The 14,908-nt window shown below is 29.8% G+C and overlaps 1 protein-coding gene across 1 annotated transcript; it reads left to right on the top strand.

Moving 5' to 3' along the window:
- The first annotated feature begins 86 nt into the window (after nt 1-86).
- Nucleotides 87-9,284, top strand: LOC144852933 (uncharacterized). Its single transcript, XM_078710988.1, has 6 exons — nt 87-159; nt 599-691; nt 7,506-7,587; nt 8,233-8,321; nt 8,631-8,723; nt 9,021-9,284. The coding sequence occupies exons 1-6, from the start codon at nt 87-89 to the stop codon at nt 9,146-9,148; spliced, it is 558 nt and encodes a 185-aa protein (XP_078567114.1). The 3' UTR covers nt 9,149-9,284.
- Nucleotides 9,285-14,908: the final 5,624 nt, after the last annotated feature.

The following is a 14,908-nucleotide window of genomic DNA, read 5'->3' as shown; positions in this document are numbered from 1 at the left end:
TTTGATTTCGCCATGCAAACCTTCAAACAATATAATTGTGATAATATTTAAATTTGTTTGTTGTTAACAGATACATGGTTTATAAAATGGCTCGACTTTTGATTCCTTTAATGTTTCTGTTGGTAACTGATATCATGTTTGCGGTTGCTATGGGAAACGGTTTGTACTGCAGATCTATTTTTGATAATAATACACATTATAGTCATATAGAGAATGTCATTTATGTTTACTTTTAAAACTTCAGCATTACATATTTTTATTTATTTTAATTTTATTTAAACATATTTACACAGGACAACACCTTAACGAAAATGGAGACGTTAAACTACAGAATAATAAGAGAAATGAAAAATTATAAAAATGTTTTCTTATATAAAAAAATGAAACTATAAATGGAGATACATTGTTGGATTTTTGCAGGTATTTTATTCCAGGCCTTTGCACCAAATGACGCAGTTAGGTGTAGGAGAAATAACATTTAGAGTTTGTGAAAATCCATGCCTGTCATATTATTGTTTATTTATTTGATTTCTGCGTGTAAGTGTTGTAACAAACTATTCGAACCTCATTTTCTTACTTGTTTTCATTTATTTTCTAGAAAGAAGAAACAGTCCATGTGACCCAAACCCATTTCCTATGTCCCAATCTTGTTTGGAACTCGATGACGGCAGTTATGAATGCATACCTAATGGTAAGCTTAATTGTATGTTTTATGTATGTATGTATATATATTTATTTCACATTTTGTTATGTTATTGCTTTGATTTATGCTAAGCTCAAAATTTATCAGGTTGTATTTGCATAACAATAATAAGTACTGTAGGTAAAATAATAAAGAAATGTATTGAAAAATGTTTTGTCCAGCAAGTCTGAATTTACCGGTAAGCCAGATATTTTGTTTTATTTCCATTTTAATTATTTTTTGTTTGTTTTAAATTATTAATATTTATTATTTGGTCTACTCGAATACTTTTTTTCTAGACGATTTGGTGTTTGACAAGGATATTCATTGGGTACCGGCATTCAGACCCGTTATGTTATTGGGAGGTTCGAATTTGGAAAGCGTGGAACCCTTTAAGACAAGAATGAGTCTGACATACAATATGTAGTAGAAAATTGTACTACGAATACTACGAAGCATGACAAGTTTTAAATGTACACGTTAATGTCATTTAATGCACTCATATTAGTTGTAATAATAATAATAATAATAAAATTGTATTATTGAATAAATTCAACAATCGAAAGTCTAATGTATATCAGTGGTGTATGTTGTACTTTTATATAGAAAACTACCCTCTGGACAACTACCACTCGAACATCCCCCACCCCCAGGGGTGTTATGTGGTATAAATACCTTAGTAGTGACGACGTTTCGTTGACATGCTGTAAACTTCAAACACTATTTGGAAAGGTTGTACAATCTTGGAGACGCCACCAGTCGTCCTGTTATTGACGATTAAGCGTTTCCGCTTCCCACCTTCTGCTTCAATTTTCTTCAATAGACTATCATAAACATTCGGAAACCTTATAGCCGTTGCTATAGAATATGTCTTGTTGTTTGGTGTTTTCAAATAATCATTGGGGAATCAGGCACGTTGTTATCGTGAGGAGATTTAAGATAGGAAGGAGAATTGTGAATAATTGTGAGTAATAAACTAGCGTGGCAAACGTAATCACTTATGTGATGCGTCCATAAAATTAAAACTAAAAGTATAAAGAATGATTAACGATGTAAATTAATGATGTAACGTAACCAACCATCGTAGGTCAGTATTTATAATATTTTACTTTGTAGTTGGGATTGCGGTTCTATATCTCGTATTTTCTTTATTTATGTGAATTATAGATTTCAATTCAGCATGTGTTTTAAATTAAAGATACCGATAAATATTATTGTTATGTATATATATTTTTTTTATTCAGTATAAATATGCAAAAGAAAAACGGTGACATGAGGCAGTAAAAATATTAAAAACACAAAATTAATTAATAAAAAATTAATTATCAATAATTTAAAAAAAAACACAAATTTACCCATGGCAATAAAGATCGCCTTGGTTTATTAAAATAAATAAAATCAAAAGTTTAACGAGTTTCCATTCCTCATTAAACAACTCTATTTTGTCATTTATCAAATCAAAATACTCTTATATTTTTATAGTTCGGCTTATAAAATTAACCAGTCCTGAATTTGATGGTTTAATATCGGAACATCTAGATATGTAAATAAAAACTTTTACCAAAATGACAAGATTATTTACAGCATTGTAAGCCTTATCAAATAAAATGCATTCTCTTGTAAGGGTTTTCTCTAAATTATAGTTCCACCTATTCATTTGTTTGCTTTTAATTTGTTGAATAACAAAAGCCCACAAAGTATTTGCATGGATACAACCATAAAATATATGCTGAATTGTTTAAGTGTTAATCTTACAAAAAGTACAAAGATCACAATTCTTTATCTTAATTTTTTTTTTAAAGGTGTTTGTTGTTAAAATTCTATTGACAATTCTATATTGAAACCACTGATACTTTATATTTCTTGTCGAGATGAAAGGAAAAGAGCGAATTCGTTTCCATTCATCATTATCAAATTCTTTCCCCATTTCTTTTGACCACTTTTCTCTCACCATCGAAACTTCCAATTTATCGGAGGTAAATATTTTATAGAAACCTTAATACCATATTTACATTTATAGAATAGATAATTATAATTTATATTTACTGGGTTTTCAATGTTGCACTTAAAAGGCAACAGTCTATTCCACTGCATCGATAATACCTTGGTAGACTAGGCCTAAGTAATTACACTTTATGTTGTATTTGAACCTAAAATCTTCAAAACTCAAAAAATCTCCATCTGTTTTAACAAGATCATTAACAAAACGAATTCCCTTTTTAAACCATCTATCATAGTACACTGTTTTTTGTCTCTCTTTATGTCACTATTTCTCCATAAAGATGAACTTAAAACTCCATTTGATTCTAAATTTGCATTTCTAAATTTTGTCAATTCAGCCCAGGAATTCAAAACATCCTTCCAAAACGGGTTGCTTAACTTTTTTTAAATTTCAATTTATATATTTATAAGTAGAATATCACATATATTATATTAAATGCTATATTCTAATTTTATAACGATACAAACAGAATATTTTTTCAATGTATGGAATAAATGTATTAGGCCTAAAATAAAGAAATGTGTTAGCATATAAAACATGAACACAGTCAGTTGGAGATTGAAACATCAATGCATTTTTTTATTGAGGAATTTTGATTGAAATCAGCTTCATAATCAAATAACTGTTACATTTGTCTCTAATCATATAAGAATTTTACCTAGCTTCTATGATTATAAAAGATAAGATTTTCTTTTTTGAAAGATCTATTAAAAAATATCTAACTGACTGCTTGTCACATGCGTGAAAAATTATAAAGCTTTGCCCTCAGACCATGAGTAAAATTAATTTAATAATCATATTTTTTTTTAAAAATTTTATTTAATATCATTCTACATTACATAAACCAGTGTATACAGAAAATGCTCGAAGCTATTAAGCTAGGAAAACTTAAAATTACACCCCTTCGCGACATTCTAATTATAAATCCATGAAATGGGTGGTGCCAGTCATACTAGACCAGTCGTTTGCAACTAGGAGCATTGTAAAGTGTTTGTAGAAAGATAAAAAAACGGCTAAAAAACAGGACCCAGTTAGTTGAAACTGACTGGGTAAAAATAATTTCCATTTCCATGGCGCTATTCCAACGGCCATTACTTGGATGCTACACTTATACTCATTGTCTTATGACAAAGCTTTATAATTATTTCTCTAATGGCCAGATGTGGTGGTTTCTAGTCCTACCAAAGTAAACAAGGCCAACAGCCATAAGTCGAGTGCTAAAACGCATAGTGATACCGGACCGACAGACAGACCGACAGACAGACCGACCGACATAGTGAACTATAGAGTCGCGTCCACGCGACTAAAAACAACAACAATCATAATACTGCTTTTTTATTATTATTAACCAAAAAAAGGTTTACGACGTAATTAAATTTGCATTATATACTTTATTAATTATGTACATTTTTACAAACATGCTTATTTTTTTGTCTTACGTGGGTTCATCACACTTTTATTTCCATATTTAATACATATATATTGTACAGTACATTTCTGTTGTACATCACTTTATATGTTCTGACCCATTGTGTTTTTAAATTACATATATCTTAGCTTATATACTTTAATATACTTTATTATTAACTATTTCTTATAAAAACCCAGTAATCCATTTACATGTATATTTATCCTATTAACATTTGTTCCTAATCATGATATTTGCTTTCTTTTTTAGTTCATCTCTTTCATTATCATCTCCTAACACTTAATTTTTTTTACAGTTAAACATTTTGTGTTTAGAGTATTTACCTTTTTTTTTTATTTCATAATTTATTTTCCAACTAAATACATAATTTATGTTCAACATACATTTCTACTAATTTTATTCCATTTACATATATTTTATAGCATAAACATACTTTGACTTATATTAAAAATATTTTTTAATAATCTTTAAAAAAATCTTGTTTGTATCATCATATACATATTTTTCTGCTTGTACTGTTTTTACTTTTATGTTAACTCATAAGATAATTTATCACATTATTTTTAAAAACTTTCTGTATTATCTATATAATCTCTGCTTGTATTCTTCTCCTATTACATGCTTTTTTTTCTAGTTATCCATTAACATACATATTTTGTATTCGTTAACATACATTTGTTTTTGCATTTACATATATTTTATAGCATAAACATATTCTCACTTACATTACATTTTTTAAATAATATTTAAAAAATCATCATACACATATTTTCTGCTTGTATTGTTTTCTCTATTATGTTAACTCATAACATAATTTATCAACATTTCTTATTTTTAAAAACATATTTTGTATTCGTTAACATACATACTTACTGTTTTGCTTTCATTTTTTTTATTTGTTTTTTTTTTAACACATGTTATTGTACTATATATATTCCTTATAATTTAACACATTTAACACATAATGGCCAGATGTGGTGGTTTCTAGTCCTACCAAAGTAAAAAACAATAACAATCATAATACTGCTTTTTTATTATTATTAACCAAAAAAATGTTTACGACGTAATTAAATTTGCATTTCATGCTGTATGATAATTAATTATGTACATTTTTACAAGCATGCTTATTTTTTGTCTTACCTGGGGTCATCCCACTTTTATTTCCATAAATACATATAAATTGTACAGTACATTTTTGTTGTACATCACTTTATATGTTCTGACCCATTGTGTTTTTAAATTACATATATCTTAGCTTATATATTTTAATATACTTTATTATTAACTATTTCTTATAAAAAAAAACATTAATCCATTAACATGTATATTTATCCTATTAACATTTGTTTTTAATCATTATATTTGCTTTCTTTTTCAGTTCATTTTTTTCATTATTATCTCTTAACACTTAACTTTTCTGGCTGTTTTACTTTATCGTTTTGATTTATCTTTTCGCTTTTTTTTGTATCTCCATTGATGCTTATATTTAATTAATTTTTTAAAAAGCTTTCATTTCAAATTACTGAGCTTACAAACAACACTATATTATAGCATCACACATTACAGCAATTATTTTAGATCAACAATACATAAACTTTGATTTTATCAGGTATGTACAATTTAGCCGAAATATAAAATAATTTCCATTTCCATGGCGCTATTCCAACGACCATTACTTGGATGCTACACTTGTACTCATTGTCTGATGACAAAGTTTTTATAATTATTTCACTAATGGCCAGATGTGGTGGTTTCTAGTCCTACCAAAGTAAAAAACAATAACAATCATAATACTGCTTTTTTATTATTATTTTGAAAAAAATGTTTACGACGTAATTAAATTTGTATTTCATGCTGTATGATAATTAATTATGTACATTTTTACAAGCATGCTTATTTTTTGTCTTACCTGGGGTCATCCCACTTTTATTTCCATAAATACATATATATTGTACAGTACATTTTTGTTGTACATCACTTTATATGTTCTGACCCATTGTGTTTTTAAATTACATATATCTTAGCTTATATATTTTAATATACTTTATTATTAACTATTTCTTATAAAAAAAAACATTAATCTATTAACATGTATATTTATCCTATTAACATTTGTTTTTAATCATGATATTTGCTTTCTTTTTCAGTTCATTTTTTTCATTATTATCTCTTAACACTTAACTTTTCTGGCTGTTTTACTTTATCGTTTTGATTTATCTTTTCGCTTTTTTTTGTATCTCCATTGATGCTTATATTTAATTAATTTTTAATAAAAAGCTTCATTTCGAATTACTGAGCGTACAAGCAACACTATATTATAGCATCACACATTACAGCAATTATTTTAGATCAACAATACATAAGCTGTGATTTTATCAGGTATGTACAATTTAGCCGAAATATAAAATAATTTCCATTTCCATGGCGCTATTCCAACGACCATTACTTGGATGCTACACTTGTACTCATTGTCTGATGACAAAGCTTTATAATTATTTCACTAATGGCCAGATGTGGTGGTTTCTAGTCCTACCAGAGTAAAAAACAATAACAATCATAATACTGCTTTTTTATTATTATTAACCAAAAAAATGTTTACGACGTAAATAAATTTGCATTTCATGCTGTATGATAATTAATTATGTACATTTTTACAAGCATGCTTATTTTTTGTCTTACCTGGGGTCATCCCACTTTTATTTCCATAAATACATATATATTGTACAGTACATTTTTGTTGTACATCACTTTATATGTTCTGACCCATTGTGTTTTTAAATTACATATATCTTAGCTTATATATTTTAATATACTTTATTATTAACATTTGTTTTTAATCATGATATTTGCTTTATGTTTCAGTTCATTTTTTTCATTATTATCTCTTAACACTTAACTTTTCTGGCTGTTTTACTTTATCGTTTTGATTTATCTTTTCGCGCTTTTTTTGTATCTCCATTGATGCTTATATTTAATTAATTTTTAATAAAAAGCTTTCATTTCAAATTACTGAGCGTACAAGCAACACTATATTATAGCATCATACAGTACAGCAATTATTTGTACAATTTAGCCGAAATATAAAATAATTTCCATTTCCATAGCGCTATTCCAACGACCATTACTTGGATGCTACACTTGTACTCATTGTCTGATGACAAAGATTTATAATTATTTCACTAATAGCCAGATGTGGTGGTTTTTAGTCCTACCAGAGTAAAAAACAATAAAAATCATAATACTGCTTTTTATTATTATTTTGAAAAAAATGTTTACGACGTAATTAAATTTGCACTTCATGCTGTATAATAATTAATTATGTACATAAAAAAAAAAATTTTGCTTATATTTAATTAATTTTTATTAAAAAGCTTTCATTTCAAATTTCTCAGCTTACAAGCAACACTATATTATAGCATCACACAGTACAGCAATTATTTTAGATCAACAATACATAAGCTGTGATTTTATCAGGTATGTACAATTTAGCCTAAATATAATAAAAACAAATACGATTTTATTGGACGAAAAATGGTTTTTAGTCGCGTGCAACGAGACTCACAGCTCATTATGTCGGTTGGTTGGTCGGTCGGTTGGTCGGTAAACACTAACTTGAGCACGCGACTGCAGCCATGTATATGCCCTTGTTTGCTTTACCACGGCCAAATTAGGAGTGACACAGTTACCATGATGACGACGGGAATGATGAAATACAATAGGATAACGACGATGATATTGATGCCTGAAACGGTTTTGAAGTCGACAAAAGATGTCGACGTACATCGATGGCGAAACGCTTTCATAATGATAAACGGCGATAAAAGATGTCGGCGTACAAATTTACGATGAAACGTTTTCAATCCCTCCCACTGTGTGAACTTGAAATTGTTTCTAGCTTTCACACCAGTCCCACCATATTTCACTTATATTTCCAGTTTCCTGGACTTTCTGCATTCTCACTCCGGACGATCGATCAAAGCATATTGATCGAAACGTCAAGAAACTCAACAGTTCTTTTCAGAACTAATATACGTGGTGTACCGCAAACATTTGATTTCGCCATGCAAACCTTCAAACAATATAATTGTGATAATATTTAAATTTGTTTGTTGTTAACAGATACATGGTTTATAAAATGGCTCGACTTTTGATTCCTTTAATGTTTCTGTTGGTAACTGATATCATGTTTGCGGTTGCTATGGGGAACGGTTTGTACTGCAGATCTATTTTTGATAATAATACACATTATAGTCATATAGAGAATGTCATTTATGTTTACTTTTAAAACTTCAGCATTACATATTTTTATTTATTTTAATTTTATTTAAAACATATTTACACAGGACAACATAACACCTTAACGAAAATGGAGACGTTAAACTACAGAAATATATATATACTATAAATGGAGATACATTGTTGGATTTTTGCAGGTATTTTATTCCAGGCCTTTGCACCAAATGACGCAGTTCGGTGTAGGAGAAATAACATTTAGAGTTTCTTCATTTATTTTCTAGAAAGAAGAAACAGTCCATGTGACCCAAACCCATTTCCTATGTCCCAATCTTGTTTTGAACTCGATGACGGCAGTTATGAATGCACACCTAATGGTAAGCTTAATTGTATGTTTTATGTATGTACGTATATATATTTATTTCATATTTTGTTATGTTATTGCTTTGATTTATGCTAAGCTCAAAATTTATCAGTTTGTATTTGCATAACAATTTAACAATAATAAGTACTGTAGGTAAAATAATAAAGAAATGTATTGAAAAATGTTTTGTCTAGCAAGTCTGAATTTACCGGTAAGCCAGATATTTGGTTGTATTTTCATTTTAATTATTTTTTGTTTGTTTTAAATTATTAATATTTATTATTTGGTCTACTCGAATACTTTTTTCTAGATGATTTGGTGTTTGACAAAGATATTCATTGGGTACCGGCATTCAGGCCCGTTATGTTATTGAGAGGTTCGAATTTGGAAAGCGTGGAACCCTTTGAGACAAGAATGAGTCTGACATACAATATGTAGTAGAATATTGTACTACGAATACTACGAAGCATGACAATGGTTTAAATGTACACGTTAATGTCATTTAATGCACTCATATTAATTGTAATAATAATAAAATTGTAATTAATAATATTAATTAAATTGTATTATTGAATAAAATCAACCATCGAAAGTCTGATGTATATCAGTGGTGTATGTTGTACTTGTATTATATCAACTTATGGGGTCTAGGAAAACTACTCTCTGTACAACAATCCCTCGGACATCCTCCCCTCCCCACCCAGGACATATAAATACCTTAGTAGTGACGACGTTTCGTTGACATGCTGTAAACTTCAAACACTATTTTGAAGACGCCACCAGTCGTCCTGTTATTGACGATTAAGCGTTTCCGCTTCCCACCTTTTGCTTCAATTTTCTCCAATAGACTATCATAAACATTCGGAAACCGTTGCTATAAAATATGTCTACTCAATGGTTGTTTTTCTTTTAGATGGTTTGCTGCAAATAATCATTGGGAAATCAGGCACGTTGTTATCAAGAGGAGATTTAAGATAGTACTCGTAGTAATTTATTTTAGTAAAAAAAATTCCTTTCGAATATCATTCTTCGCAAAAGTGCATATTCTCGTTACCAGAAATATTAACCACCAGCATGGCAAGGTTTCAATTACACGTTTATGTCATAGAATACATTCATAATCATTTTAATTATGTCATTACCTACAAAATAATAAAAGCAAGGAAAAATATGATAGTTTAACTCCATTTAACTTTATGTGTATTTTCTTGTGTAGGTCTACATGTTGACAATGATTTGATCAAATAAATGAATGAATGAACTGTGACTGACGGACGTTAGTTGACTTGCTCAGTCAAAAATTGACTAGTTTTATCAGACTTTCCTATAAGCTTAGTGATTACATTGGCCCTTTACCTTTTTCATTTCAAACATTGTAAGTTAATTATGATGCGAAAGAAGGATAAATTAGCCGTACGCCCATACCACCAGTTTTACAGCCGAAGATTTGCCACGCCTGACACGGTGGATGAATCTTTGAGGCGCGAATTTCAAAAGCTTAATTTTGTGAAATTTAGTGTCAGTTGGGCTCTGTGCTAAAGAATGAACAAGCCATACATACGAAGAATAATGGGGTCTAAGCAAACTCAAATGGAGCAATCTCTCGAATTTAGTAATTCATTAGCAGACTTGGTAAAAAAAATTAGATATTTAAACTTACGAATTAAACTACTTATAACTTGTTTTTCTTTTCAAAACCAAATCAACAAGTTCGAACGATATTCTAGATCTTTCAATTTTGTAGTTGTGGAGGTTTATCGAAAGACGCGATGGAGAAAATTAAAGACCAGTGGCCGTATTCACCAATCACACTTAAGTGAGATATTTCCCTTAAATCCTAAGAATTTCCCTTAAATCAAGAAAATATTAAGGGTTTCACTTAAGTGGTATTCACAAAGGGTTTAAGGTTAAGGGAAACCCTTATCTTGGTCTATTTTCCCCTTAACTTTTAAGGGACCTCAGAGGTCCCTTAAAAGTTCCCTTAACTATTCAGTACCTTGGTTGTGCTGACGATTCTGTATGTGCGAGTACTATGCCTACTTGTAGATAGCCCCAGTCTAGGCTAGGTAGAGATGCTAGGCCCCCTGTTGGTGTGCCCAGTAACCAGCCGAGGATTCATGTTTGGTTTGAGTAGCATCTAGACCATTTTTTGCTGATCCTCACCATACAAATTAGTCTAGGACTATATATTCATTTATTTGTTTTATTTTGACTGCCATTATTTTCGTGGAAGATGGCTTCTCATTTCGTTGTAATAGAAATTATCCCCCAGTCTAGTAGGCTAGGTAGAGATGCTAGATACTGCGGTTGGTCTGCCAAGTAACCAGCCTAGGATGCATATTCCTCAATACAGACAGGTTTAGGCCTGCACAGAATGTTGGTTTGTTAGTAGCATCTATCTAGGCTAGACCTATTTTTCTTGATCGTCATACAAATTAGTCTAGGTCTATTCATTTACTTGTTTTTGTTTTGACTGCCATTTTCTTTTTATTGATCATCGTCACGTCCACTCCATCTCCTTACTCTTTTTTTAAATATGCAAATTAGTTTTAGAGAGGAATGTGATTGGACCATAGGGGAATTAAATCCTCTGTGATTGGACAATGGGACAGCTCATGAATATGTATGATTATTTTTACCCTTAAGTTTTACCCTTAAATTAAGTGTATTCCTTAGGTAAGTGAATCCCTTAACTCATTCGTGAATACCCCTTAAGTGTTTCCCTTTGTTAAGGGAATTCTTAAATTTTAAGGGTAAGTATTTCCCTTAGCCTAAGTGAGATTGGTGAATACGGCCACTGATCAGTAAGAAATTAAACGTATAATTGAAAACAACGGACAGGTAAGTCTAGCTTATCACCTAAGAGAAACCATAGACACATAAATTGATAATCGTATTATGCTTCAATAAATGTACAAGAACAAAACAAAAATCAATATGGGTCGCCCACGACCGGTAAGCACCTCTGGTGGTACACTACGCTGCGAGAAAAAGGTGGTATATTCCCCTTTACTATAATAATGACGTATCACCGATGTCGTTAAGTGCACATAAAAGTGACCACCACAGGAGTTTCTTTTTTAACAGAGTATTGTGAGTTTAATTTGTTGATTTTATAGAGCGCGTTCCAAATAAATAAATAAAATAAATAAATAAATAAATATTAGAATAGCAATGATAATGAGATAATAATCAATTGAATTTATAATGATAGATTATTTTGTGTAGCAAAGGTCATCGTGTGGCTTTGGTGTTTTTATAAAATGGATGGCCATAAAGTAAGGGAAATATTACAACTGTGATCGCTAATTATTTCTAATTTATTGGAATTACGTAGATCAGCTTTATTAACCCCTGTTTACGACAGAATCATTCATTTGTTGTTTTGTTTTAAAACAATAAATATTATTTACATAACATTTACATATTACGACATAGTTAATTTAGTTATATAATTGTTTGTATATTTTGACTAAAAAGCATTTATAATATTTGAATTACTGTTCTTTACGACACTTCAAACAACACTACAGCACATAGCACGCTGTAATTAATTAAACATAATACATACGAAGTCTGTGATTTCATCAGGTATGTATAACTTAATATTAAGTTATTACAATAAATATTCGACCAAATATTGTTTTTTCCTTACAAAGTGGAGAAAATTACAAAATGACGATGAAATGACGAAAGAAAACAATGATAGAAAAGGATAACCACCATGACGAGAGAAAAAGCTGTTTCGAAGACCGTGCTACCCTTAAAAAAAACGGACTGATAGATACACAGAGATGGATAATTATAGTAGGGTTTTGGTTCCAGCTAACGAAAACGGTCTGATATTGTAATATTGACATCACATTCCGTAGGCCGACGTTTCACTTCCAGTTTTCTTTCACACAACATATTACACTCGATACAGTTATACTTATAAATAATAAGTAACTTGGTGTATTTAAATTGACATCTAAAATACATCTGGAGCAAGTGCAAAGATTACATAACGTTCGTTACACAGCCATACCGACAGTTTCCTACATAAAACAACAATAACATCATTCTGAAAGAACGCCTAGTGATCAACCTATAGTGAATGTATTAAATCATTGTTGTTTTCAACGAATCAGGTTTTCAACGAAAATGGCTCGAGTTTTGATTATCTTAGTGTTTCTGTTGGTAACAAACGTCATGTTTGCAGTTGCTACACGGGATGGTTTCTAAACACGTTTATGGTATTTATATAGTAACACATCCACTTGAGCATCTTACTTTCAATCAATATTTCCAGCAAGTCATGCATTGTATTTTACTTACCCGTATTCAATTTTACTGTTTTACAACGTCATCATTACATATAGTTTATTCTTACATATCTACGCAAACTTTTCTTACTAGTTACGTATTAATGTAGGCCACTATGTAATTTCGTGTCATGTTATGTTAAAAGCAACATTCCAGCTGATTTAGTGTCTTTAGGATGTAAAGTAATGAAAAAAATATGTTACCATTTTTTTTACAAAGCTTAAGTGTGTCAAATCCAAGATGGCCGCCAATACGTAAAATATCCAATAAATGTACCATACTGGACAAAGTAACACCCATTATGAATAATATTTTAAGTTCATATGGATTCTCTGCTATATAAGAATTATTATAAACCTATATTCATTAGTATTCTGACATTTTGAATTTCAAAATGGCCGCCATTTTTAAAAAATGGATTAAATTTCTTATTAAAACATGTACAAGTTATGACATTGATTAAAATCACATAAAATGATAGGCCTATGGCAACAACATTGGTGATTAACACAATATTCGTCCTTTTCTTAGGATCCCATATAAACAGTTTGCCTTCTACAAGACTTTTACAAATGCTTCAAACATTTTCTGTCCAATGTCATCATGCCATGGCCAACTAACACCTTTGTGCGAGTTGCAGCATTCTTCATTAATCGGGATATCATCTCTCTTTAAATGTTGACTTTCAAATTCATCAGCTAGATTTTCCAGCTCTGATGAAATCATTAATTTGTGTTATGCCAATGATACCACACTCAATGACCTTGATCAATTGATGTAAATCCAGTAAGTACCACAGAGTAACATGGAGACATAGAAAGAATACACTTAATATATAATATATAAATATTTACCGCCCACCATATTATCTTACTTTTATTTTACCATTTATCTTATTCTATAATATATATTATATATATATATATAAATCCAAAGGCAAATTACTGAAAAAATGACAACGCTGTGGGTATCAGTGGCTGGATCTCAATGGAGATACAAAAAAAAAGCGAAAAGCTAAATCAAAACGATGAAGTAAAACAGCCAGAAAAGTTAGCAGAGCTTTCGAGCAACACTAGCCCTTCATCAGTGCAAGTGAAGGAATTTTGATAAAGTCATAGCATAAGAACTGGCAAGTGCAATATATATATATATATATATTATTTTAATTCTTTTTTCTTTCTCCAAAATTATATAATAAAAAATAATAAAAAATTAAATAAATAAATAATACAGTACTAAAAATAAGACTAAATAATATAATAAAAATTGTATCACGTTTAATTAAAAGACAATAATAAGATATATAATCATAGAACAGTTGCATTTATTTTAATACTGTAATAACAGTATAATAAACTTATCAATTATATTTTTAATAATAATAATGATAATATTCGCTTTAAACCTTAAAATATTAATAATACTAACAACAAAAATAATGATAATAACATTAACTCCATAATATATTATAGTATTGTTCGATCTGTAAGATTATCTTGTTTTTACTATTAATTTCATTTTACTTGTATAATTCGCTTCTTATTTAAGACTTAAATGTTATTTTTGATACTTTTCTTTTTGTTTTTATATTGCCATGTAAATTATAAAAAATGTCAGAAGTTGTAGAGAGAAAGCAGAATTAGTGTGCTTCTGTCATTTAGAGATGTTTCCATTTAAGATAGTTGTGTCACTGGTTGTATAGGTAATGCAAGTTCAGTTTCAACAAAAGCACTGGCCTCAACACTATTTTCACAATGTCCAAAAGCCAAATAGTTCACCGGGTCGAAATAAGAACTGCTTCTTGATGTCATCTCTGTCCACCTCCACTCATCTCGGGCAAGAGTCATCACCAGGCATAATCTTGTCTTTCTCTAGTACATAGTTTTTATACCA

Source organism: Antedon bifida, chromosome 9, assembly GCF_963402885.1.
Source record: "Antedon bifida chromosome 9, ecAntBifi1.1, whole genome shotgun sequence".
In the NCBI taxonomy this organism is placed as follows: domain Eukaryota; kingdom Metazoa; phylum Echinodermata; class Crinoidea; order Comatulida; family Antedonidae; genus Antedon; species Antedon bifida.
Note: the sequence above shows the minus strand (reverse complement) of the source record. Positions and strands in the feature narration are given on the sequence as shown.